Raw genomic sequence first — 27,110 nt, 5'->3', positions numbered from 1 at the left:
AGTGAGCAGCTGATGGAGGAATCCCCACATAGGAGACTAGTCTTTCTTCTTGTCTTGGCAGGAAAGTGGTTAGTGTTTTGGAACTAGCTTACATGAGTACCATCACCATCATTTCTCCCGCTGAGTGATCCTGTGAATGTTTTTAACCTCTCCATGTCCCAATTTCCTCATTAGCAAAATGAAGATAATAATAGCCACCCCATAGAGTAATGTACGTAAAACACTTAACAAGGCAAGCTAACAGATGGTGGCTACTGCTATTATTAAAGAATCCTCTGTACTTTTCAGGAGAGAACAATATATTTGAGAAGATGAGCTTCATGTAAGTGGAACCTTTACAGCAGCTCTGTTCAAATGACAATCACATAGCATTATAATAGTGTCCTGGCTACTTTTATGTCAACTTGACACAAACTAGAGTCATCAGAGAGGAGGGAGTCTCAATCAAGAAAATATCTCCATAAGATGGGGCTGTAAGCAAGCCTGTGGGATGTTTTCTTAGTTAGTGATTGATAGGGGAAAGCCCAGCCCATTGTAGATGATGCTATCCCTGGGCTGGCGGTCCTGGGTTCCAAAAGAAAGCAGACTGAACAAGTCATGGAGAGCAAGCCAGTAAGTGGCACCCCTCCATGGCTTCTACATCAGCTCTTGTCTCAGGTTCCTGCTCTGTGTGAGTTCCTGTCCTCACTGTTTTTGATGAGGAACTGTTATATAGAACTGTGAGTGAAAGGAACCCTTTCCTCCCAAGTTCTTTTGGTCATGGTGTTTCATCACAGCAATAGTAGCCCTAACTAAGTCAAATAGTGTGGCCATGGTGGATCCAAAACTCCTAGAAGGCAACTTGTGACTGCTGCAACCAGGTCTCAGAAGATGCTCAGTGAATATTTGTTGAATGGATTAGTGAAGTTGCAGGAAGTCCAAACAAGTTGCCTGAGCAGTAAGTTACTCAATCTCAAGCAAGATTTAATGAAAGCTGGCTTTAGGGATACAAGGAGAATCAGGGAATGAAGTGGTATAGACAGTCCTTGGAGAAATAGGGACAATGGGTTTATAATTTTGGGGAATCAGCAAGGGTAAAAACCACATGTCCCGGATCTCAGTAGATAAGACATAGTCACAGTTTGTGGGGGCAGTATGGAGACAAGCATTGCATGACATGACTCTTTTTTTATTATTTATTTTTAAGTTTAAATTTAGATTAGAAACAAGGTTGCTTCACAAGTCCGTTTCCCTCCCCTCCTCCCGTGCCCTCCCCCCCGAATCCCCCAATATCCCCTCATTTCCCCAGGGAGGGTGAGGCCCTCTATGGGGGTGTCCATAGTCTGTCATTTCATCCAGGGCAGGGCCTAGACCCTCCCCCCAAGAGTTCAGGGTGAGAGTGCATCTCACATTGTTGGGTGGGAGTCCAAAGTTCATGTGTATACTCGGGATGAATACTGATCTACTGCCCAAGGCTCAATAGATTACCTAGGCCTCCTTACTGACACCCCCATTCAGGGGGTCTTGATCAGTCCCATGCTGGATTCCCAGGCATCAGCCTGGGATTCAAGAGTTAACCCTTGTCAGGTCAGCTGTTTCTGGGGGTTAAACCAGCCCAGTCTTAATCCCTTTGGTCATCAGTCCTCCCTTTCTGTTACTGGCTTTCTTGCATTCAGCTCAGTGCTTAGCCATGGGAGTCTGCCTCTGCTTCCATCAGCCGCTGAATGAATGTTCTGTTTCCCAGACTCTCTGGCCATGGGATTGTAGGCTGGCACTCCCCAGATCTATGTCTAAAATCCATATATGAGAGAGTACATGCCATGTTTCCCTTTTTGTGACTGTGTTACCTCACTCAGGATGGTTTCTTCTAGTGTCATCTATTTGGCATGGCATGACTCTTAACAGCATGACTCTCAAAGAAACTAGAAGAGGTACCCATAAATGAGGACGGTCCAAGTAATCACTAAACTATGTCATTTGTCCCCAACCTTTCCTATTGTTGCATTATGAAAGGTGACTGCAAGGACATGATACAAGCTATCTGCAAAGCCCTCTCTTTTACTTGCCCTGTTCTAGAAAGCACATAAGAATGCAATTAAGGTAGAATGATGCTGTTAAGGCAGTGACTTTGAAATCACTTTAATTTTTTCTTTAGAGAATTGCTTGTAAATTCTAGTCCTTTAGCCGTAATTCATAGCAAATGCTAATGAACACATACATCTCAGTGCCCCTTGTGTTTGTTGCAATATGACATTTAAGAATCAAAAGTCTGGTCATTGTCAATGAAGACCTCTTTTTATCTGAGACTATGAGGCTACATTCCTTTGTCAAGTGCTCAGAGAGGCCCTGGCTGTCAAGACAGGAGGAAGGACTAGACATTTGTGTACCAGACACCCAGTTACACTTTAGACTCACCTTACTAGTGAAATCTGTTGACATACCTGAGAGATGAAATCGCTGAGAAGTGCCACAATCAAGATGTTTGAAGAACTGAAATATTAAGCAGGGGTTCCTCCATCTGAGATGCTCACTCTGTGAATCTTGGTGTGAGGAGGTAACTCAGCATCCTTTTGTTCCAGATGGCAAAACCTTCATTTTTGTTTTCAGGGGAGGGTGTCTGGTTGCCATTCTTCCATTAACTCATACATGATCTTTGTGTTGTAGCCTGTCCTGCGGGGACCTTCAAGGCCAGCCAGGAAGCTGACGGCTGCTCCCACTGCCCCTCCAACAGCCGCTCCCCTTCAGAGGCGTCTCCCATCTGCACCTGCCGGACTGGCTATTACCGAGCAGACTTTGATCCCCCAGAAGTGGCTTGCACTAGTAAGTGTCTCGTAATGGCTATGGGTTGGGGAGTCTGATTACAAATGGTGGACCTGGAGCTGGGAAGAGAGCAGGTCAACCTCCAAGGAAATGCTAGGTGGGTGCTGGCCGTGGTGCTGAAACGGGCTCTCTCTCTCTCTCTCTCTCTCTCTCTCTCTCTCTCTCTCTCTCTCTCTCTCTCTCTCTCTCTCTCTCTTCCTCAACAGCTCACCTTTGATTAAGATTGAATTCGTTCACGCTCATCTTTCCAGATGTGAGTGTCTTCCTCTAGGATGACCTCTTCCCACAAAAATTTAAAACATTTCTTTGGGCGCAAAATCAAGATCTACTCGTATATTGAAATAGCTTTGAAATTCTTACAGTTGCCTCCTCCAAGATGCCCCTCACTCCTGGTCCCTACAGTTGAAAAAACCACTCCAGTGTGTCTTCTCAGTGTCTACTTTGCTGAAAGTTCTCGTAGTTTTATTAATTGTCCATTTACTTTGTAATTGCCTTAGCTATCAATGGAAAGTCCTTAAGTATCAGGTCTAAATATTCATCCTCTTTGTGCCTTGTAGTGTCCAACATCTGAGCTTCAGCCAAATAACAAGACCAGAAGCCTGACAAGAGTGTCCATCTCAGTGTACTAAATTTTAGAAACTTGGGGTTAATGTGTCAGCTACATCCACTATCCCATTATCTCAGGTGGAAAGAAAAAGCAGCCATTTTCTAAAAGCAGGGGAACAGCTGCACTCGCCAGGCAGGGAGGGGATAATTTCCCTCTGGTCTTCTCTCCCAAAAGCTTGGGAGGCAAGGAACATGGTCTCCCTGGGCAGTACTTTATACAACTTTCCCTTCTCTAAGTGTTAAAGTCCCAAAGCAGGGATGATCTCGCTTCTCAGTATTCCCATTGCATTCTGGGATCAATACTGCAAGTTAGCCTGTAATCAGGCTAGAACTTTCTTCTCCACTAGGTGCTTTGATGTGGCTCACTATGAGCAGATACCTCCCCTTACACCCCTTAGACCGGTTCCCTCTCATCCCAGTGAAGAGGCCCACAGAGGTATATTTCATACACACTTTTAGTTTGATGGACAGAAAAAAAACTGAACTGGACTGGGTAGAAGAATTTCTCAGTCCTGGCCTTGTAGCATATGTAACCTTTGCTGGATGCAGAGCAGAAATGAAAGTGTCTTCTAGATCAAGGTCCTGAGCTCAATCGATGCTTATAGATTTGAGGTGAGGAAAAGCTTGTTGTCTTGTAAACTGATTTTCCCTGCCTTCTTTCTCAGGTGGGTGGAGATGAACAGAAATGATTCCTCTTTTGCTGTCCTGAGTCCCCATCTTTCTGTAGTGTCATCTCCTTCTCTGATGTTTCTAAGAGTTCCCTATCCCCACCCCAGATGGCAGTCTTCCATGGACCCCAAAAGCAATATTTAGCATACTTCTTTAGATTCCACTAAGGATGCCTGGTCACTCCATTACCTGGGTGGCCAGACCAATCACCAGTCTACACAATAGCCAAGGCATTCACCCAGCCTCTGTCAGCTTCTCCCCTGGAAGCACAGCCATGTGCTCCTGCTCATAGCTCTTGCCTCTGGCCATGCTTCCACTACACATCAACTCACCTATATGGGCCCTTAACTTCTCACTTCAGGAGATAAACTATCCACCCACTAACCTCGTGATAAACGGGCATTTGGAAGAAGTCCGGACCATGACCAGGGGCTCAGTGTATAGATGTGTTTCTGTCTTCTCTTACTTATTTACCAAGGCTTATCTTTAAGCCCCAGTTCCTGATGGGCATGAGTCTATTGGATTGGTTATTATGAAAAATATGAACATTTCAATGCCACCAGTTTGACCATGGAAGCTTCTCACTGCATCCAAGACCATCTTTAAGCTAGACCACACAGGCTTTTCCCTCCTGCCTCTGGTCCAGCCAGCTCTGCAATATTCACCAGTGTGGTTCCTCTATAGCCTCCCCTTCTTATTTAGATGGGGAGGAAGCATGCCACCCTGGCTATTGTACCTTTGCATATCCCCCTTTTCTTGTGTCTCCAGACATAGAGGCAAGGCTCATACTAGGAACTGATAAATCAGAGCACACATGACTATGGCAGGCAGGGCCAAGAACAGCTCCTGGACATGTTGCCCATCATCCTGGAGGGGCAAGCATTTGGTGAGGAGACTCAGGGGACAGGACATGGGTACAACACAATGCTAGGCAAAACATGTATAAATAAAGCTACAGTTTCCCTGAGCCTCATTATATATTTGATTTATTGTGTGCCAGGGAAGTACTGTATGAAAAAGTCAATTTGTTGGCTTTTATATTCTCATTAGGGTTTCCTTTAAAAGCATTCTAATTGGAGGTGCCATCTGTTCTCTTAAAAAGGCACAGCACATCACCACAGTAAATAATTTTTCAGATACAAGGAGAATATCTAGAGCTGCTAAAGAGAGGCACAGCACTGTACTGTGGCCTTAGGGCTCCTAGCTAGCCTGGCAGGTGTTGTGAGACAAGTGTGCAGCAGCCTGAGTCTGGCTAGTGGAGGCTTGGGGCTGGGAGAGCTGGTTCACCTGGGAAAAATTGAGGCTTCATCTATCCTAGCAGGAAGCAACTAGAACCCACCCAGACACTAAAGATAAAGAAGATCTGTCTTTATAAATGTATGGGGACAGGGAGCACCTGCCATGCCCTGGTGCTGTGATCCAGAGGACAGAGAAGACAGGAGAGTCCAAGAGCCGGCCAAGGGCTCCAGTATCGAAGGAACTCAAGTCTAGCTCATGACCATTGGACCATTGTCTTCAAGTGAGATTACATCAGCAGTCCACTCCTTCCTTTCAAACATTTTACAAATAGATTTATAAAAAATCATAAATGTAAAATATGTTCCTTGCAAGGTTACAACACCTACACTGCACTAAGGATTATAATTATATTTTCAATACTAAGGACTGAACCTATGGCCTCCTTCTTGCTAGACAAACACACTATCTCTGAGTAAGGTTTTTATCCCTGCTCTCTGATCTGCTTTTTTAAAAAAAAACTTGGGTCTCATTAAGCTGCCAAAGAAAGCCTGTGGTAATGCTCCTGCCTCAGCCTTCTTAGCAGCCAAGATTACAGGCCAGCATCATTGGACTTGGTAATACACACACACACACACACACACACACACACACACACACACACACACGCACATTAAGCTTTTGGGGTATCACATATATACTATATTTTTGTAGTATTAAAATGTTTATGTAGGGCTTGGACGAGAGCTCAGTTGGTAAACCATTGATGACCTGAATCCAATCCTAGAACTAAACTAGAATAAAACTGATTGTAGTTCTGCCCGCTCACAGTCCCAGTACTGGGATGCAGAGGGGAGGGAAGGGGGGAGGGGCCAGGGCTCAATGGCTAGTCAGCCTAACATACTTTGTGAGTTTTTGCCTCCCCCCTGTATTCACATGAACATGTGCACATAAAATTTTCATTTGTCCCATCTAAAAATTGACAGTGGGAAATTCTGTAGCCTTGTCTGGGTATTTCTGTATTTTCTTTTTAATCTACTAGAAGAGATAGAAATTCCTTTGATGTCTGAGAGGTCCTGGCCTTGCCTGCGTAGCCTGCCTTTGAGCCTCATCAATGAAGTCAGGAGGGGTGCACCCCAAGGCAGGATTAACGGGGCAGTGTGGACTCTAGTGACCTCAGGGACACAGGCAGAGTGGGCTGTTCATTTCTGCAGAGTCTGGATTCATATGACTGCTGCTGGCCTGCAGACATTTAATTCCCCCCTCCCTCCCTCCCTCCCTCCCTCCTCCCTCCCCTCTCCCTCCCTCCTCTTCTTCCCAGGGCTACGCAGTTCTAACTCTGCATTAGAGTGCCTGGCTGAAGGCCCGTTGTCCAACCCTGGCCCAGTGCTTTACCATACTCTCCCAAGTGACTTCATCCTCCCAACTTAACATGGGGTTCCCAGCTCATCATAAAGAGTACCACAAAGGAGTTGAATACATGAGTGCAAGGGCACCCTGGAGTTGCCATACCCCAGAGGTACATAAAGCTGCCCAGAAGCTCTTTGAACCCAGTGTTTGAGGGAGGGATTTTATGGAACTGTATTATATATCCCTGATTGTTTATTTCTTCATCCCCTCTCTCTTCAAGACTGGGAACTTAGACAGCCCTACCCTCCTAATCCTGCCTCAGTGACCAGTCCCCCATCCTGAAATTTCTTGCATTTAGTTGTCTGACTTCTGTGGAGATGCTAAGGATTTCAAGGCCTGTATGGGAGGAAAGAGGTAGAAAACAAAGAGTAAACACATCTTCACAGCATCCCAGGTTCCTCCAGCTGCCCACCTGGTGCACTGCCTAGAGACCCCAGAACCCTGTGAGTCCCGGAGTGGCAAAGATGCCCTGATCTTGAGAAAGTCCTGAAGAAGCACACAGACTCAGCGTTTGCACACAGTGGCTGGAAGGTGGGCCTGGTACGCGTTGGCATCTTGGCTTCCTTGCCTTCTCTGTGACCTTGTCCTCATTGTCTCCCTTTCCTCCACCCACTTTCGTTCTCACACTCTCGTGCTGTTGTATGCCTTTCAGAGTTGTTACGAGGATTAAGCAAAATCGCATTATAGCATCTTTGGCCCGGTGCCTGGTTCATAGTAAACTCTCAGTTGATGTTAGAACTTGCTTTGGTTATATCCCTGGAAAGTGTGAAGTGTGTAGAAGACACTGAGGCTTCCAGCAGAAGACGATGTATAGATCTGGGAGTAAAAGTGATGTGTTTGGAGTCGGGGGTGTCATTCCTTAGCAGAACCTATTGGCTGCCCACAAACCACACAGTCACCCAAGGTCTGAAGATCCCTGGAGAAAACAAGTGAGCAGTTGACCCTCCTGTGCTGCAGGGGAGGGGAAGGGGCATAGGTGAGGCACTGGAGAGCCTGCCCATCTATGTCCTCTGGGGCTATTGGAGCCAGAAACCCAAAAGTTTGGGAGCAATGGCCCACAAAACTGGACTTTAGTTCTTTTCTAAATTTGGGAATCTCATGTTACCTAGACAGTCTTTGAACTCCCTATGTAGCTAAGGATGCCCTTGAATTCCTGGACCTATTGCTACTGTTCCCAATTGCTGAGAGTACAGGTGTGTGCCACCTCCCCTGGCTCAGCCTTCAGTTCTGAGGGATCGAGACTCACTGCCTCCTCCAAATGACAGGGCAAGGTCAGATTTTAAGGGCACATGGCAGGGGCAGCCAAAGGAGCAGGTAGGAAGACAGGCAGAAGTGCATAGCCAAGTGAGACCAAGCATCCAGTTGCATGACTTAATTTTAAAAAATTTCTAGTTTACTGGGGGACGAAATGGGAAGGAGGAATTTATGAAGCAAACGAAAATAGATAATTATGCCTTATAAAATTGCTGTCTGTGAAAAACCATGCAGAAGGACTGGTGTGAAAATAATTACCTTGTTACATTTCTGACCGCAAAACCCCTTTTTTTTCTGTCACCACATGGGAGAAATTTTGATGGATCACGGAGGCAAGCTGGAGCTTGTCCTGTTTCTTTTATTCCTTCTTCAAATGCATTGAGGTGTCCCTTGGCAGCTTTGGATGGAGAAATAGAATGAACGAGGGGCTCCAAGGTGACTCAGAAGAGAAGGCACAATGGCAGCCAACCCTTTAACTCTCCCTGGAGGCTGTCCCTGATCTACCTTCTGACCACAGAGAGGAGGGGAAGCTGAGTGGCAGGAGTTGGGGCTATGAGCATGGGGCGAGTGCTATGACCTAGAATAATCTCTGCCCATACTCCTTTTTGGGAGTATGTGATTATGTATGTGTGTGCTTGTGGATGGATGTGCATGAAAGAATACATGTATATACTTATGCATGAGTGCACCCATGTGAATGTATATGTGTGTGCATGAAAAGTATACCTGTGTGTATTTGTCTGTGTGTGAGTTTGATTGTGTGAGTGTGCCCATGTGAATGCATGAGTGTCCATGAGAGCCCTGTGTGTGTATGCAGATATGTGCTCTTGCCTGTGTGTATGCCTACATGTAAGTCTGGATGCGTGTGGATGTGACTGTGTGAGTGTGCAGGGAGGGCGGTGCTGTGAGCACATGTGCCGATGTGAGAGTGTAATGTGTTTGGGGGACATGTGAGTGTGTGACTGCGCCTGTGTGGATGTGTGTGTAAGTGGGTATGTGAAAGAGGAATTGCATGAGACCATTTGTGTGAGTCACACAGTTGACTGGTGTGAGAGTGTATGAGTGTACCTGTGTGTAGGTGGGAGCATCAGTGTGTGAGTGGGAATGAATGAGTGTGTGACTGAGTCTGTGTGCTGGGCTGGTCCCAGGAAGGATCTCACTGGTTGTCAGAATAAGCAGACCTGCTCTGGCATGTCTTTGCATGCAGTTCTTACGCAGATGGTCAGAGCAGGGTGCACACCCTTGATGTACAGAGTGATCTGGGGCAGAGAACAGAATAGAAAGTCAGGAGAGCCGAGAGCTTAAATGAAGACTCAGAGGGTGGGTGATGGGTCTCACTCCTCAGACCCCCACCCCACTGAGGCCGCCTGTAGGGAAGGACTCTTGGAGCAGCTAAGGCAGGAAAGGCCGCTGTGGCAGCCGACTCTTCACCTAGGACAGGAAGCCAGCATTATCTATTGGGAAATGCTTGCTTGTTGGATGCTGTATGTTGGAGAATCTTTTAGATACTTTTTAAAAGTAAATCTTTTCTTAATCATTTGTTAATCTATGGTTGGCAGCATACTAAGAGGAAACTTTTCTCAAAATTAGCTATAAAGCAAGAGGGAAACTTGATGCCACACTGGTTCATGCATCTATGTTGCACATTCAAAAACAATTTGGTTTTCAATTTAATAATTTTTGTGTGTATGTATTCAGATGTGTGTGTGTGTGTGCATGTTCACATGGAGGCCAGAGGTCAACATTAGTATCTTTCACCTTAGTTTTTGAATCAGGGAGAACCTGGAGCTCATCAATTCTATCACACTGTCTGTCTGGGGATGCTCTAGTCTCCATTTCTTAGTGCTGGTGGTATAGGTGTGCACCACCATGCCTGATTTTACATGCACGCTAGGAATTGAACTCAGCTGCTTTTTCTTGCCAAGCAAACTCTTTACCTCCTGAGCCGTCTCTCTCGCCACCATTTGTGTTTTTTTGAGAGGGAGATATTCTGCATTCTGTTTTTCTCCTGAGGAAGATCCAAGCAAAGGTCACACACCAACTAAGGCCAGGGCAAGATGTTTCGTGCATCCTGCAGGGGTCTGGGCCCGCACCCTGTGCCTGCCGAGGAGATGGTTTGTACATGTGGATGCAGAGAGGAAGGAGAGTGCCTGCAAGCTATTTATACCTGTCACTCCTTTTTCGAGAAGGGTCAGCACTGCCTGTGTAAACGTGCTTTTACACTTCTGTAATCTGAAATTTCTTTTCACAGTTGTTTGACCCAAGTGGGTCTAACTCTTATGAGGCCTTGTCTAGCTTGAACTTTTAAGCTAATAGCCAAGCACACTCGGTGACTACATCTCAGTGTTTTGTACTTCCCTGCCCGTATTCACTCTTTCTTTGAGACTCAGGTACTGATTCAGATGTGAAGTTCCGGAGATAGGAAGGGATTGGTGTAAAATTATCTTTTTAATTTCCTCTTTTCCATGTTTTAAAAATCAGCCTGAAGCAGTCCTTTTTATGCTTTGTGTGTCCTTTCTTGACATGAATGCTCCTCTGTAGTCTTGGACAGTGGCCCTGGTCCCTGGAAGGATGGATAGATGAGGGATGAATGCTGGGAGTTAATGGAAGTTGAAGCCAAAGGTTCTCCCATCTCTGCTTCACTTCCCCTCAGAGCAGGGAGACAGTCATTCAAGAGTGTGTCTCTGCATCTGTGCTTGCCAGTCTCTGCATTCCCAGAGAGGAGAATGCTAGCTTCTCACACGGGTTATTCTATATTGGTTGCACAGCACATTCTTGTTTTACACTGAACTAGAAACTCTTGATACACAAATCCCATTTTCTTCTACTCTGAATCTGACACAGTGCCCACCCCAGTTTACTGGTAAGAGGCCTGCTGTTGCAGTGATGTAGACCATAGTTGACTCTATCTCCCTTGTTGAGTAGGTCATCTGACTTCTCCATACTTTTGTTACTTTTCAAAGAATAATGAGAATTTTCTTTATCATGCCCACTATAAAAATGCAGGCCAAATTCTCCCTTAGTGTTGGACATATACCAAGTGCTCAGTCAACTCTCTTTGTTTTGTTTTTGATTAAAAACAAGGCGTCTTGGATTATGGAACACAAAACAAGAACAATAAGTGAATGGAAGGTACCAGGCATTCTAGATCAAATAATTCAACAGTCCTTCTACTGAAGGCTGATGTCATCTTGTCCTTCTGAATATGCTTGAATAACCATCTTGATCCCCAGCTCCTTAAGTGGGTCCCAGCTGACTTACTGGCTCCGCATCCAGGTTTCTCAACACAAGATTTCTATACTTACAGATAAGTGGATTTCTCACCTCTCGTCAAAGAAATGACTATTTGTAGCTGATGGAGACCATTACAGAAATTAAGAACTAGTCAAAATGCAGACAGCATCCAACTGTTAGTGCTCAACACCAGTTCTTACAGAGACAATACATACAGCCCCTCCATCTAAGACACAGGGAACATTGCAAAAGAAGGGTCAGAGAGATTTTAAGAGTCAGTGGATGACAACACCTGATGTGAAAGAGTATCTTCTATGTACTACGGGAAAGCTCTTTCCATGGGATCTCAACAATATGGTCCCCTAACAAAACAGACATAATGGCAAACACCAAACCAAAGTTTAGGAGTGAGGTGTGAGACAGAGCTACTGCTAAGCCTCAGGCTAATGTCTACTGCTGGGAAGTTTTCTCGGTCACTATGCCAGTCGGACTGGTATTGACTCATTGTACCTCCATGCCAGAGACCCAAGTTAAGGATCTACCCTTAACTGCATTAGACTGGTTGTGTCTGTGTCTCAGCCTCAAGCTTTCATCAGCACTCTTCTCAGAGTCTGTCCTGACGTAAATTTGCAGTCTTACCATTCTCTGTAATCAATGTACCCCCCCACTCCATCATTCCCTTGTGAGTGGGCCCAGGTCCATCCTAATGGTGTGTTAATATAAACAATAATCCTGCCATACAAATGCACAGGCATACCTTGGGGAACACATGTGCACCTCATGGAAGAATTGCTGAATTATAGGTACTTAGCAACTCAGTGGATACTCCTAGAATGCTTTCCCAAAGGACTTGACCAATTTATACACATTTAGTATGCATCCCATTTCCCCATGTGGCCCAGGATGTTAGTGAGACTTTTAATCTGTGCCAACATAACTGACCTCCTACTTGTTTTGAATGGTATTTCCCTACATATGTAAGAGTGGATATTGTTTAATATGTTTGTTGGCTGGTTTGTTCTGTCTTCAGGGACTTGTCTGTGAAGAACCCTTGCCTTTCCTAATTTTAGCTGACTTTCAGAAACCCATTAATTACCTGTGGCATCCTGCCCTATAGTCTCCCCCTTATCTGTGCCTCTACTGTGGGTAATTTTCTTTCATATCTAACTATTTTAATTTTTGAACTCAAATCTGACCATCTATTTCTTTCTGACATCAGGGTCTTGTGCGCTGACTTCTGTCTGAGTCTTATGCATGCCATTATCAGGAGAGTATAAAAATGCGTTCTTGCAATTTCACTCTCTGGAAAAGTGTTTGTGTTTAACTAGTTCATGTATCTGGAATTTATCTTTATGTGGAATGCAATATTGACATTTCTGTTCATAGTATTAAAATACAGCATGCTATCTGCTCTACGTGAACTGTACACATCTTAGTGAGGTAATTCTTTCATTATTGACTAAACACCTGCACCCAGTTTTCTGTATTCTTTGCCTTTGATGGTCTGGTCTGTTCTTTGATGATAGCCTTATGACATATCTCAATAGCTGATGATCCAAGCCTCTGGATAATATTAATTTCTCAAAATCATCTTGTCATTTACTAAAAACCCATTTCTTTGAAGACAGTCCTTAGAGCTAGCTGGGAACATTTCATTAAGCAATCCTATTTAATGGGGATTGGATGGCATTGGGTATATGGATTACTTTGGAGGTTGCTGTCTTTTTTATGATGTTGAGGCTTGTCATCTGAGGACATGGCAGCCAAGTTTTCTTTTATGCACTTCAGTAAGGCTTTACAGTTGTCTTCTTACAAGTGTTACAAAGGCTTTGTGAGATTTGATCACTAGGTATTTTATTGGTTTTGTGACTTACTGTGAATAGATACTTTCTCCCATTATCTTTTAAAACAGGCTATCACGAGTAGTAGATGATTCAGTAACCAGAAAAGTAGTGAGCCTCCCTCCACTGGTAGAATCCAACAAAGGGTGACTACTAGGATGAGGGGCATTGCCACTTGGGACATACTGACATCCAAGATTATTTTCCATCCTAAGAACTAGTGTGTGTAGGAAATGTCAGGATCAGGACTTAACCTTGAGTGACCTGTGGCTCCCTGAGAGGACTCTCTACTCTTCAGCTTCTTTTTTATTGTTATTGTGCCCTGACATTAAATTGTCTTTGAAGACTGGTATTCCCTGTGAACCAGTAGAGAGGCAGCCCATGCATCTCTTAGAACTCCATGGGATAGTCTAGAAGAGTCTTCTGTGCCTCATCCATGGCTATTTATCCCTAGCCCCTTTCCAGCTATTATAGTATCACAGTCATTTAACAAAAGATGAAAAACAACTAGAAAAGCATCTGCTGTCACTGGGTGAGGCTCTTGGTAATTTCTGATGAACTGTGATGAATGGGATTCTTCCCTGGGTACCACATTCTCTGAGGATGGCAAGAAAAGTTCCTCCCCTGAGGTCTAATTTCTACCTGCTACAAATTGTTCTTATTTATACAGCAGAGACTTATCCAGTCTGGTCAACATGGTTATTTGGCTATGCCTCCCCCACTCTATGTGTTTGTGTGTGGGGGGTGCATATGTATGCATGATTTTGTGTGCATGTGGAGGCCAGAGGTCAAATATGTTGGATGTCTTCTTTTTGGGAAACAGTCTCACTAAACAGGAATCATTCTTAGTTGCCTAGGACAACTGGATGCTGAGTTGTAAGGATGCTTAGGTATCTTCCTGTCTGATTTCCCAGCACTGGCATTACAGATGGGTTCTGCCACACTTGATGTTTTAGTGGGTACTGAAGATCCAAACCCAGGTCCTCATACATTGCAACAAGCACTTAACCAATTGAAACATATCTTTCATTACCTCTGGCTACTTTCTTTTAAAAAATGCTATGGAAGTTGAGGATATAACTCAGTTAGTAGAATACTTATCTAGCACGTACAGAGTCCTGGGTTTGATTCCTGGCATTGCACAAAACAGGCTGTTGTGGTTCAAGCCTGTCATCTCAGGCTTGGGAGGTGGTAATTGGAGGATCAGAAGTTCAGATCATCATCATCCATGTAGTGAGTCTCAGATCAGCCTGGACTATATAAGATCTTGTCTCAAAAAATAGACTACACTAGACTATACTAGACTAGACTAGAATATATACTTTGATTAGTCTATACTCTCCCATCATTGGTGTCCTGTTCCTGAGAGTTCACAGTATACTGGGTACTAGGAGGGCCCTGATGGTGTCTGCACACTTGAAAAGTGATTCTAGAGGACCCAAGGTACCTTTCCACAATTGGTTATCTTTGTCCCTGTCATGTCTTGGTGCATAGATGTTGAGTCTTGAGAGTCACAGTATCATTGTCCTTGACCTGGCTTTCTGACAAGACCTTGGTCTTCATATTTGCACCTGCACAGTGACAATCGCTAAGTTCTGGATGGCACCAGCTTGTTTTAAAGCAGTTGAGTAATTCCAGGTGGTATAGGCCCCAAGTGCATCAGTTAGGAATGACAGGCCAGAAGGAGGAGCTTCATAGAGACCCTGCACAAGTAAGATCTAACTTCCTGTAGTACCAGAAATGAAGGGTTTCACAATGTCCTTTGACAGTTCAAGAAGACTCAGACACAGAAAACACCTTGGAACATGCCTTGGCAAAGCATGGTTTAGGATATTGTGAGCAAAACAGAAAACCATAGGGAAAATGTCCTCTGACATGAATTGGACCTGGAATGCCATAACCATAGCCTGCCTCAGTTTTAAAGGCATCCAGGGTAGGACTTCTGAAGGTCATGTCTTTAAAAGGACCTGATATATACCTTCCTTTGGTTTTGAGTGTCTTCAAGGACTCTCTGGGTGCTTTGCCATCGGTGTTTCCCCTCTCTTTGGCCTCATCTGAGCTTTCTCTGCTTCCCTTGAATGAACATTGACCTGAGACTGGCCATGAGTACACTCGTAGGATGTCTGTTAGCCCAAGGCTGCAGTTCCTCATCAGTCCAGAAACCTTGTCTCTCAGCTCCAGTACAACTTGAGAGAGGAACTCTCTCTTTCCCCAGGAAATGGAACCCATCTCTCTGTCTCAGACAATTAGTTCCATTAAAGAAGGGAAACAAGAAGTTCTTTATACAAACACTGGCATGTGGTGAGATACATTTCACCAGGCTATTTGATGCCCCTGAAACCCTCACAGCAGGGTCCCTTCTTGTTTCAACTAATCATTTCTTTCCTATTACTAACTATTATGATTAATAGAATCGCCTTGTATGAACCCAGTATGTCAGAGACCCTAATGAATGTGTGTAGATTTGCTGACATAGCCCTGGGACCACAATGGTTCTCTTGTCCCTAAAGCGAAGGGGCTGAGATGATTGTGAATAGGAGCTTCCTACAAACCTGTGAGCTCCCTATATCCCCTAGGTGCTATTGTGGTCTGCCTGTGCCTTGAACGACCAGGACTGCAGGCAAGTGTAAGCGCCAGCTCCTCTCAACCAACCCATAAGTAGATCCCAGTGATTTGATTACTCATATTTATGCCAAGGATAATAGTCCCTACCTTCCTGGATGTCAGGAAGATCAGTTTCACTAAGTTATGCAAAAATGCCAAATATAGTGTGTTATATATAGTGTTTATTAAGAGACAATTCTGAGTTCAATACTGAACTCTGCTGGATGTTGACCAACATCACCTCTTTGTTCTTTTAACCAGTCTCAATAGAAATCTGCTCTAGGGAACAAACAATATTAGTTTTCTACCAAATCAGAGGCAGGCCAAGGAGGAACCTGTGGACGAAGAGTTCTTTTGGTCACCAACATCTACTCACTGGAAGGAAAGAGGTGCAAGGTGAACACATCCATGTAGCAGACCCACGTTGACTTGACACATCTTTGATCACAGACAATCCATTTTGTCTCTCTGAACCTCAGGTTTTTTCATCATGAAAATTGCAATAGTAAAGACTCAGTTGGGAAGTAACATGTTGATAATGTCTATAGAAAGAATATTTAAGAAAACATTTGAGGCTCTTCCTTTGTTGTCCTTTATCCTAACCTAAGCCACTGTGGTCCCTCATATGGATGGCTACTGCGGCCTCCTGGCTTGTCTGTCTGCTTCTGCTTTTATAGGCTTTTAGCTTGCTTTCACAACTGCTGGAGTAGCACTTAGAAAGTCTGACTGTGGGACTAGAGAGATGGTTCAGGGAGTAACAGCACCTGTTATGTCGGCATGAGGAACTAAGTTCAGATTCCAGCACCCATGTTAAAAAAGCCAGGATATCTGCACATACCTGTAATCCCAGCACTTGGGAGGAGAGAGGCAGAGGAATTAATAATGTTTACTGGCAATCAACTTACTTCAAAGTTCAATGAGATACCTGATATTCAAACAAAAAAGTGGAAAGTATTCCATCAGACACCAGGCTTACACACACACACACACACACACACACACACACACACACACACACACACACGGTGTGTCCTTCCTCAGAGCCTTCCCTAGAGTAAAACATTACAGAGAATAAAATTCCTGCAAGCTGTACACAGAACTTACAGAATCTGTTAATCTACCTCTACTAGTAACTTACTCTTTCCATTCTTTCTCTCATCTTCCCCATCCAGTAATTTTCTTATAGCTGCACCCTCCCCTTCCTGATTTTCTTTAGCCAGTCAATCAAATTTGCTCCTCAGGATTATTATAGGCACTGGCTCTACCCTGGGGAACATCCCCTCTACAGTCTAATTATTGGCTCCTGACTCACCCCAGTGTAGTGTCTGTCCATAAAACCTCATGTAGGAAAAGGCTCATGTGACCACCAAGCACACTGACTCCCTTCATTCTGTTATTTATTACTAGAGCCTTGCCACCAATTACATCACACATTTATCTACCCTTTGAAAGGATAGATACCATCTAGCTACCGTTTATCTGACTCCTCCACCAGAATATAAACTCCAGGAGAGCAAGAGTTCTGCCTATGTTGTTGCATTTAAAGTAATCATTACAACATAATGAATAAAATGGATAGCTGTCATTACAGAAACTGTGTTTGGTAGATTGTCAGCCCAATACAAGCTAGAGTCATCTGGGAAGAGGGAAAGCCTTTATCAGACTGGCCTGTCGGCAAATGTGTGGGACACTTTCTTGATTAATGATTGGTGTTAGAGGGCCCAGCCTACTGTGGGTGGTCCTGGGGTATATAAAAATGGTAACTGAATATGAAGAGCAAACCATGAGCAGTGCTCCTCCACAGTCTCTGCTTCAGTTCCTGTCTCCAAGTTCCAGTCCTCCTTGAGCTCCTCCTTGGCTTCTGTTATACCCTGCTTTATAAGCCAAATGAACCCCTTTGTCTCTGAGTTGCCTTTGGTCATGGTCTCTATCACAGCAATAGAAAGCAAAGCAGGAAAGAGGCTGCTGTAACTGGCAGATGCCATTCTAATCCTTCACTTACTGAAGTCCTATGTAATTTTTCTGAGCAAGTATAATCTTTTGGTTTTACTTGCAAATGTAACCTGAAGAAGCCAAACCTCCTATTGCTCATGAGTTGATCCAGTGCTTCATTTGAAGCTGACTCCTAAGGGCATGAAATTGTCCCTGGGAGGCTTGTGCTCACAGGACTGTTAGGGCCCTATATGTTATTCCTAGGTTTCAATGCCCTCTCCTCCTTACCCTAGAGTAACAGCCAGCATACTGAGGATATGACTCTCAAAAGATGGCCAGCATTGGGAAAGGATAAGCTCTACTCATTCTCTGAGACAGACTTGTAGTACAACTCCATCTCTGGAAGGTCATCCAAAGCTCCTCTACATTGACAGGCCACTACACTCTATGCTCATCACCCGATTGCAGACATCCTTGGTCTGTTTTACCTCAGTGATCCTGAGACCAAGTTTCCATCACTGGCATCCTATAATGACTCCCCTTTCTGTCTGTCCACCATGTATTCAATGCCTTATTCTCAACTTCCCAATATGGCTTCAACAGTCCCTTTCACGCTATTACAAAAACTGATAACCTTTGCTGCCAATGACCCCTGTTATCAGGGTGCCTGATGCAGACTCATTAGAAGTAAGAGGGCTCAAGTCCTTCTCCAAGGTCCTGAAAACAACACATTGCAGCTCATCAGACTCTCCCGTAAGCCAGTGTTGCTCCCTGTCCGACCTCTTCTTGGGCTTCTCTGCCTGGTGTGACGATCATGATGACAATGAGTCAGAGTCATCTTTGTGAGGGGGTGGGGGATAGAAGGAGCGCTGAACTCAGTTGGGAAGTTGCTCTCAAATGTTGCTCTCAAATAATCAGTTACCAAAGAAGAAAAGGCAAGGAAATGTGAGGTGTGTTCATGTTTATTTGATTGCTGTCATACATCTCTGGCAGTTGTGGTCATGTCCTCTGCCAGGTTATGTCACCTTCTAGCTAGGCTTGCTTTTATCCCCGTGTGCTGTATGCAGAGCAAGGCATCACAATAAAACTGATTAAATTTTCTGCATACTATGTGCCCATAGAAAACCTCTACATCCTGTATTTCTCCATCTGCCTCTGCCCCCTGGATCTTATCTGTTTCTCTATAGACTCTCAAGGACTTTTCCACCTTCTCTAGGAAGCCTTCCAATCTCTCAGTTACAGCTCCTTTAATTAGCTCTGCCACTGTGAGCAATGAGGAAAGAGATACTCTGACAGATCCTCATTTTGGAGAACTAATGTTGGGTCTACACTGAGCACACCATCCAATGTGTTCCTGGGCACTTACACCTCACTCTCTCCCATCATTCTTACTCTAATGTCATTTTTTCGCCATCCTCTGTGCCTCCAAACCTTCAGCCTATATTTAAGCATGTGGCCATTTTATTCTGACTCTTTTCAGTCATGAGAACATTATGGCTTGGATTTTCTTGGTTGAAAATAGTTAAGGGTCTTGAGCATTAAATATCCTCTTGACTCATTCCCAAACCCTACCTCAACCCTTTCTTCTAAAGAGAACAAAGGAGAGGACATAACTTCCTGCAGGAATAAAGAGGGGACATCTTTGCCTGCATGTCAAGGAAGACTATGCATACCCACCTTTCATGAGACCAAAAAACACAGGTACAAGTATTTGCAGAGGTCACAAGTTCAGAAGGTGTCAAGATTTAGACCTTTCTGGGTATACAGACCCATGTTTAAGAGTAGTCCTTCTTGGTTATACTTTCTGGAGTTAAGTAACATGGAATATACAGAATTAGACAGAAGCAATCCCCAAAATGATTTTCCCAAGAGTAGATCCAAGCTTGAAGATGAACCTCTACATAATATCTGAAAATATGGATATAACTTGTCATTTGCAATACTTTTCATCCCACTTCCTTTACTTTTAACTATATGGATTCACAATTCCCAGATGTGGGGTTTTGTACCCGAGTTCCCCAATATCAATCCATATCTTCCTAACTTTTACAGTGCTCAGCAGAATCCTGGAAGTAGTTTCTGTGCCCATAGAGAGAATGGTTGTACAAAAGAGTCTTAGATGAGTGGATAAGGTTTTCTGATAACCCAATAATGACAATGATGACAAATGTAGCCACTAACATAATTAGTTCTTCCATGTATCAACCACTGTGCCACAGTCTCATTTTGTTAGATGAGGAAATCAAGGTTTACACGTTCCTTTTCTTTTTTTTTGTTTTTTCAAGACAGGGTTTCTCTGTATTGCTTTGGAGGCTGCCCTGGAACTCGCTCTGTAGACCAGGATGGCCTCGAACTCACAGAGATCCGCCTGCCTCTGCCTCCCGAGTGCTGGGATTAAAGGCGTGCGCCACGAACTCCCGGCTTACAAGTTCCTTTTCTTATAGCTGTCCAAGTTGATTGGTATAAATATTCAGAAGGTTCATGTTTGGCTTAAGATGACTGTGAGCCCACTCACTGTTTGAACAGTCATGCACTGAGCACATGTTCACTGTTTTTTTTTTTGTTGTTTTTTTTTGTTTTTTGCAGAAAAACATGATTGTTTTAGCAGATTCTCTCAGGAGGCATGCACAGGGTTCTAACCTAATGCAGGGAGGACAATGCCAGGTTGCCTGTGGGATCTCTATGACAGCATCATCTCATTGCTGGCATCCTTAGGAATGCCTGTAGGGAGATGTCTAAGGATGCAGACCTGGCGGCAGCCATGCAGGTTAGCAGGATCTGGCTTTTCTGTTCCTTAGATGGGCCTGGAACTCATTTTGAAGTTCTGAGACCAAGAGGTTGGCTTTATTAAGATTCCTGATAAAGGGACTGGCTTTCAGAGCTTACCTTTTGTCAACAGAGGTTGATGACTTAAGTGAACTCTTATTTCCAGCTTGATGCCTATGAATAAACTCCCTTGCTTCCTGCCACCCACCTTGTCTTAACATTCTTCAATAAAGTCATCTGACCAAAATCACATTAAGAAAAAGGGAGATCCTGTCTCAAGATTACAACACTTGGCCTGGTCCCATGGCTCTAGAGGGATCCAGTTTAACTTCTTGAGGTCCCCATGACACCCATGTTCCATGTGACTGAGCCAACTCCTTGGGCACATACTTCAAGACATTGGAGACCCATCTTCATAACTCTGGACCTCCTCATCCAAGCAGAAAAAAAATCATACTTCAACACTTTTTCCATTTTTTCAAAGGACTAAATTTCCCTAGCCGTTTAAACAGAATATGTTCATCAGTAGTAACCGTGGCAACAGATCAAGCAGGCTTCAAGCCTGTCTGTATGTAATTAAGAAAAACGAGGGAGCAGCCATGAGAGCAGGAAGCTAAGACAAGGAGACTGTGTTGCTGAGCCTGACCGGGCCGTTGATGGGGACTTTTGCTGATGGGGGGTAGCAGATTTTCTCCCTATCTTTTGACCTCCTTCTCTGTTCCCCTTTACAACATTTGGGTCTCCTTCCTGGCAATACTGCTGGAAGCTTACATTCTGAATGAATAGTCCTGGAAATGCATAGGTCCCCAACCCAGGAGAAACACCTAACTGGTTAGAAAGTGGTCCTAGCACCTTCCTCTAGTGAAATTCATGCATGGGTCTGAATCTGCTCTGATTTCTTCATCCATGCATGAGAGCCTGGACAGCCTGTCTTCAGAAATGTGCTTGTCTCATTAAGATGCAGAAGCCCAGACACCTGGGATCATTCTTCCTTTGCCCAAGCCCTGAAATACTAGCTTGCCTGGCCCAGAGCAGACCTCCTGGGAATAAGGGACAGAGCTCAACATCGTCCTGGGGATCTGAGCCCCAGGGCTGTTTTATCTTACAACACGTATTCTTATCTGAAACCATCCCATTTATCCCCAGGTTTACTTCTATTGTGTCAGATTTCTGTCTCCAGAGCGAAGTACTAGTTCCATCATAAGAAAAGTCTACCTGCTTTGTTTCTTACTTCTCTCTGCCTCCTAAATGGCTGGAAAAGTCCAGAGACTTTTTGTTATAGTAGTGAAAGGATGAATGAGTAAACGAATAATGAATAATTATGGCTGGGACTTGATCCATCTCCATAAGAATGCACTAGAACTCAATCTGTGAAATAAACAAGACATACCCCACTAGTGTGCTCCATTCTCAGGTGTCTGGTAAAAGTTAATTAGAAGAAAATGATGAGGTTTGTTCCTTCCTGGACTCAACAACCATGCCCTCCGCCTGCTCTCTTCATACCTTGTGGGGGTGGCCCCTGTGAAAAGCACACATGTATCAGAATGGAACAGTCATAATTCACGTAAAAATTGTTCCTAATAAATGTGGGGGAAAGTCCCTTCTTGAGGACATCCTTTCTGGGCTGCTCGGAACAATGAGAAGTAGCATCCACTAAGGTGGGTCTATTGAGCTGTCTTAGATTGCCGATGGGAGAGGACTATCAGACCCAGCTCTTCATTTCCTTCTTTATCTCATCAAAGCCTCTGCTACTTATGGCTACTTCAACAGTTCTTGACTGCTATTGAGGTCAAGGTCTACCTGAGATACTTTCATCTGCCCAAAGAAAACTATCCCATCTCACTGGAGGGATGGGCATATGAGACCTTCAGTCATGCACATAGAAAGGAAAAAGGAAAACCAGGTAAGAAGATAGTGCATGATTACGGGGTACTGGCAAAAGGCAGGAAAAGTGCTATGTGGTCTTCGCTGTTTCAGACAAGCCAGGTACCTCCTGATCAGGAGGCCACAGTATGGTGAAGATGGCACAGAGACACCTTCACTACACAATAGTACAATCTGGGCTAATTGTCTAAAAAACGTATCTATGGGAGATCAGGAAGGGCCTGCATGACTGACAGACATTGGGGACAGTTCCTCAAAGAATAGACCCTGGTTCTCTAAGGTTGCACTGGAGTTCATGAAGTAGGTTGGAAGAGAAAGAAATATAGGGAGAACAAAGAACATTGGGTATAATCTTGGGAGGGCAAATAACATAGGGCACACAGGAAATCGTAGGAACATTCCAAAAGGCTGCATTGTGAGAGGCAAGGGTAACTAGTCTAAGGAGATGGGATCCTCAGAAGCAGACCCTAGGAAAGTGACTTATGTCACAGAAAACAGTGACAATTCTGGGTAACTGGAAGGCACAGTGTTTTGAACAGAGGAACACGATGGCCCTGTGTGCATTTTAGATTTTATACTCTGGTAGAAGAGAGTGGATAAGAGGGGTATGCAGAAGAAATACAAGAGAATTGAGAGGCTCTTCAGTAGGGCAGGTGAATTGATGAGGCCTGGGATATTCTGAAGTTGTTGGGAGATGGAAAAAAAGGAGATAAGGATGTGGCCCTGATAGGTCCACCAACAGGGCCCGTGTGTTGGAGGATGCAGATATGACTCCTAGGGCCTGGTGAGTGACTAATCAGGGTGTCAGGGAACACAGGGACTGAGTTGCATTGTAGTTATGGTCCGAGTTGTAGTCCTTGAATTTGTCAAACAAAGGAGAAAAGGACCACAGTCATAGGAGTAGGGAAGTAGCTGGAGCAGATGACTGTGCACAGAGAAAGAGGGCACAGTTACTCTGGAAAAGCTTAGCTAGAGCAATGTGCAGTGATGCCTGGGTAGTGCTGGCTTGCAAAAGTGAAAGCTTCTGCAAGTTGACACTTGGAACCTGGAATGAGAGGACAGGATGAGGTTGAAGTTTAAACAAAAGAGAGCACTAGAGGGAAAGGGTCTGAAAAGTGCAAGGGCTAGACCATTACTCTCCTGATCAAGCCTCAGACTTTTTACCCAAGGCTGCTTTCTGAAAGATTTCCTTGGAACCTCATGGGATGCTCTGATGGAACATCTTTTTGAGAGATTTACTCCACATCTAACACAGAGCACCCATTCAGAGGATGTATTTATCGAATGCAGGAGAGGCTTGTGGCTGAGGCAAGTCTGTCTGCTATAAATGTGGGGCAAGCAATAGTGGCATTGATCAATGGGAACCTGTGGGCTGAGTCTCTCTGGCCTGAAGCAAACAAAGATGTTCAACACATGCATGGACCAAAAAGGGCTTTCACAGACTGCACAGTACAGCAAGACTGTCCTGGCTCAGTAAGGTACATCTGAGACAGGACCTGCTGCTCTCAGCATACTAGCTCGCCACTGGCTTGAAGAGAATGGATATGTATCCCTGGAGAGATGGGTGGAGAATTCCTGAATACTATTTTCAAGACTTCAGTAAAAAAGCTTCATGAATTCAGCCCTGTCACAAGTGTGCATGAATGCCATGCTTTAGCTCAGGCCTAATGGGCTTTATATAGTACAGTACTGATTTTCTTTCATGTTTTAATAGAATCTGGTTTAATATTTGCTTTCTGCACTAGCTGCTTGCTGTTGACTGATTCAACACAGAATCCTTCCCTGGTGCCCTCCGACCTTGTTGTTATTCCCTCATTTTGTGTGTTGGCAATTGATTCCTGTCTCCAGCATGAACCACTTTACACATGTCTTCGTTCAGCTGGTGATGGTCACGTGTGTGGTTTCTGAATGCATTACTACCGGGAACGGCTGCTCCAGTCGACCTGCTGTTCAGAAGGGGGGGGGGTTCTGGGCAGGATTCATTTCCATCCGTTGAACATTGACAATATGCAAGGCTCAGGCTTGAAAACTTCAGGCTATGATCAATCCTGTTTGGTAGGAAGGAGGTTTCCAACATAATCTGAAAATGTTGACATTGTGGCCATTAATTTAGCAACATTTTGCTTTCCTGCAGGGCACAAGTTTTGCAGAGTTATGTAGCAAGGCATTTCCAGTTTTTGAATCATGAACAGCCATGAGCATACTAGTGTGACTGCTTGGTTTGGGGGAAGCAGGCACTAAGAGCAGGTCTCTGCTTAGGAATGTGAGCTTTAGAGATAAGCGGGTCTGGACATTCACTTTGACTTTGGTTCCTGTGATCGATAGCTAGGTTCTTTTGTTAGCTTCAGTCTCCCTAAACATTCAAGATGATTGCTGCATCTTCCTGGTAGGATTCCTTGGAGGGAGGGGCAGCTAAATAAGTCATGCATATAAAGTAGCTAGCTGGCTGCTCCAAAACACACGCTTATGCTTTCTTGTGTCACTGGGTCAAAGATGGTGGCTATACAACTCCCCGCCCCCAGTGCTGCCTCTTGTCTGCAGTTATCAATCTGGTGCAGGGTGACTACTCATCCCTCTAGCTCCTCTGACAGCCTGTTCTATAGAAACACAGCCCTGAACCATGCACATGCACAAGAGTAATGTGATGTATGGAATCTTGTGTAGGATTCCAGGATCTGCAGGGGCTTAGGGAGGGGCTGCTCATATATCATTGAGCTAAATTCCAAAGAAGAGAAGGTAATAAATCCAGTAACTGTCTTAGATAAATATATATTAACGATAAATGTTCATGAAGGAGGGGGCTTGGTCCTAAAAATAAAAATACTTGAACTCACATCTCTAAAGTTTTCTTTCCTTTGGCACACCTGATGAAAAGAAAGCAAATCAGAGTAGGAATAATGGGAAGGGGACAGGTTGTCATCTTTGTCTACCTTATTTTACCTCTCTGATGGATTTGAGCATGAAGCTTTGGGGTTGAGGAATAGAGAGCATACGATGAGGTTGAGGCTAGGCAGGCATCAAAAGCAGCCTAGAGAGTTGCTGAGCAAGGAGCTGTCTTCTCAACCTCACTGGACCTTTCTTTGTCTCCCTGCAGGTGTCCCATCAGGTCCCCGAAATGTCATCTCCATAGTCAATGAGACATCTATCATTCTGGAGTGGCACCCTCCAAGAGAGACCGGTGGGCGGGATGATGTGACCTACAACATCATCTGTAAGAAGTGCCGAGCAGACCGCCGGAGCTGCTCCCGCTGTGATGACAATGTGGAGTTTGTACCCAGGCAGCTGGGCCTGACTGAGTGTCGTGTCTCCATCAGTAGCCTATGGGCCCACACCCCCTACACCTTTGATATCCAGGCCATCAATGGAGTCTCTAGCAAGAGTCCCTTCCCCCCACAACATGTCTCCGTCAACATCACCACAAACCAGGCCGGTGAGTCTGGAGGTTTTTATGTATATGTTTGTCTGTGTGGCTGGCTTCTCCTCACCATTTCTACATAGGGTCATAGCCAAAGTCGTGCCCATCCCGCCAACCTGCCTTCAGGCCTCCTTATAGGAGTTAAGGTGTTAGATGACCAATGTTTATGACTGTGGATGAAACTGATGCTATCTTTCAACCTCAAGAATGAACTGGAAACTAGGGAATTTTCTTGTGTCCAGCATCAAAACAAATGTGTGTATCTAAGATGGAGCAGTGCCTGGTACTCTACATCCAGCCAGGCCTTAATACGTGCTACTGGATAAATGGATGGAAGGATGATGGTTATATAGATGAGTGTATGGATTCATGGATGGAAAGAGAATGGATGCATGAGTGACTGCGTGGGTGAGTCAGATGCATGTGCAGATAGAAAGATGGGTGGGTCAGTAGATAAAGGAATGGAAGGTGGGAGCATTTCAAATCTTTGAGAGAGAACTGAAACATCAATGGTGCTTTCATAGAAAACCCAATGAAACAAACTTCATTTTCAATTAGACTCTTGTTTCTCCAGAGTGCAGCCTTCCTAGATGCCTGCTACAGAGTCCTAGGATAGACAATAATGGAAGGTGCCTAAGACTCTGAGTAGCTCTGCAGCATACACAGATCAGAACACATATTTTTGTCTCCGTGTTTATTCCTTACTCTTCTCATATTTCCCCAGTATTGCTTTTTACAGCTCTTAGAGAAATCCATTTCATTTTAAATCTGTTTAACCAGTCCATTCATGCACTAACTCGTTTATTTACTCATTCATTATTAAGAGATGGTTATTTAGCACCCACTCTATACCATGCTGTGGATTGGATGCCATAAGAGATACAGTGATACTTAGATACGATTGTTAATCCCATGAAACTCATTAATGGAAGAATTTACAAGACACTGACCTAAATCACAGAGTTGTAAGGTGCTGTGTTCTAGGAATAGTGTGCTATACACTGCCAGTAAATAATAATAATAAATAATAATAAGTGTTTAAAGAGAGAGAAATGTGTCCCCCTGTTTGAGGGAGCAGGACTCAGAGGACAAGTAAATATCACATCTATAGGTGACAGGGGTCACTAACAGTGGTCTATGATCTTATTTGTAATTACAGATTTTTAATAAAATGGTCTATAGAGATAACTTGTTAACAGAATAGCAGAAACTGAGCATCTTTCTTTGCTTTCTTTCCTGTTCTGTATCCCTCTTTTTGACCTCCTGTTTTCTACTCCATCCTTTCCTACTCTTACGCATCCCATCCTCAAACTTGTTCCACCCCCTTTAGTATCAGGCATTTCTGATGGCAGATGATTCTTGGGTTAATGCTGTCAGAACTGAGAAGGAAAAAAAAGTGTTATGGGAAAGCATAGCTGTCCAGATGGCTGTGCTGGTGTGTGTGTGTGTGTGTGTGTGTG

The 27,110-nt window shown here is 44.3% G+C and overlaps 1 protein-coding gene across 1 annotated transcript in view; it reads left to right on the top strand.

The window, feature by feature from the left end:
- The window catches only part of Ephb1 (EPH receptor B1), a 422,319-nt gene that overhangs the window by 276,175 nt on the left and 119,034 nt on the right, over positions 1–27,110 (top strand). Inside the window, exons 4-5 of the mRNA XM_005072022.4 lie at positions 2,644–2,799; positions 25,330–25,665. Of these exons, the coding sequence (XP_005072079.1) occupies positions 2,644–2,799; positions 25,330–25,665 (492 nt within the window). The remainder of the gene's footprint in view (positions 1–2,643; positions 2,800–25,329; positions 25,666–27,110) is intronic.

The sequence above is a fragment of the Mesocricetus auratus genome, unplaced genomic scaffold (genome assembly GCF_017639785.1).
Source record: "Mesocricetus auratus isolate SY011 unplaced genomic scaffold, BCM_Maur_2.0 Super-Scaffold_100691, whole genome shotgun sequence".
In the NCBI taxonomy this organism is placed as follows: Eukaryota; Metazoa; Chordata; class Mammalia; order Rodentia; family Cricetidae; genus Mesocricetus; species Mesocricetus auratus.
The sequence above is the reverse complement of the archived record's forward strand: the minus strand, read 5'-3'. Positions and strand labels throughout refer to the sequence as shown.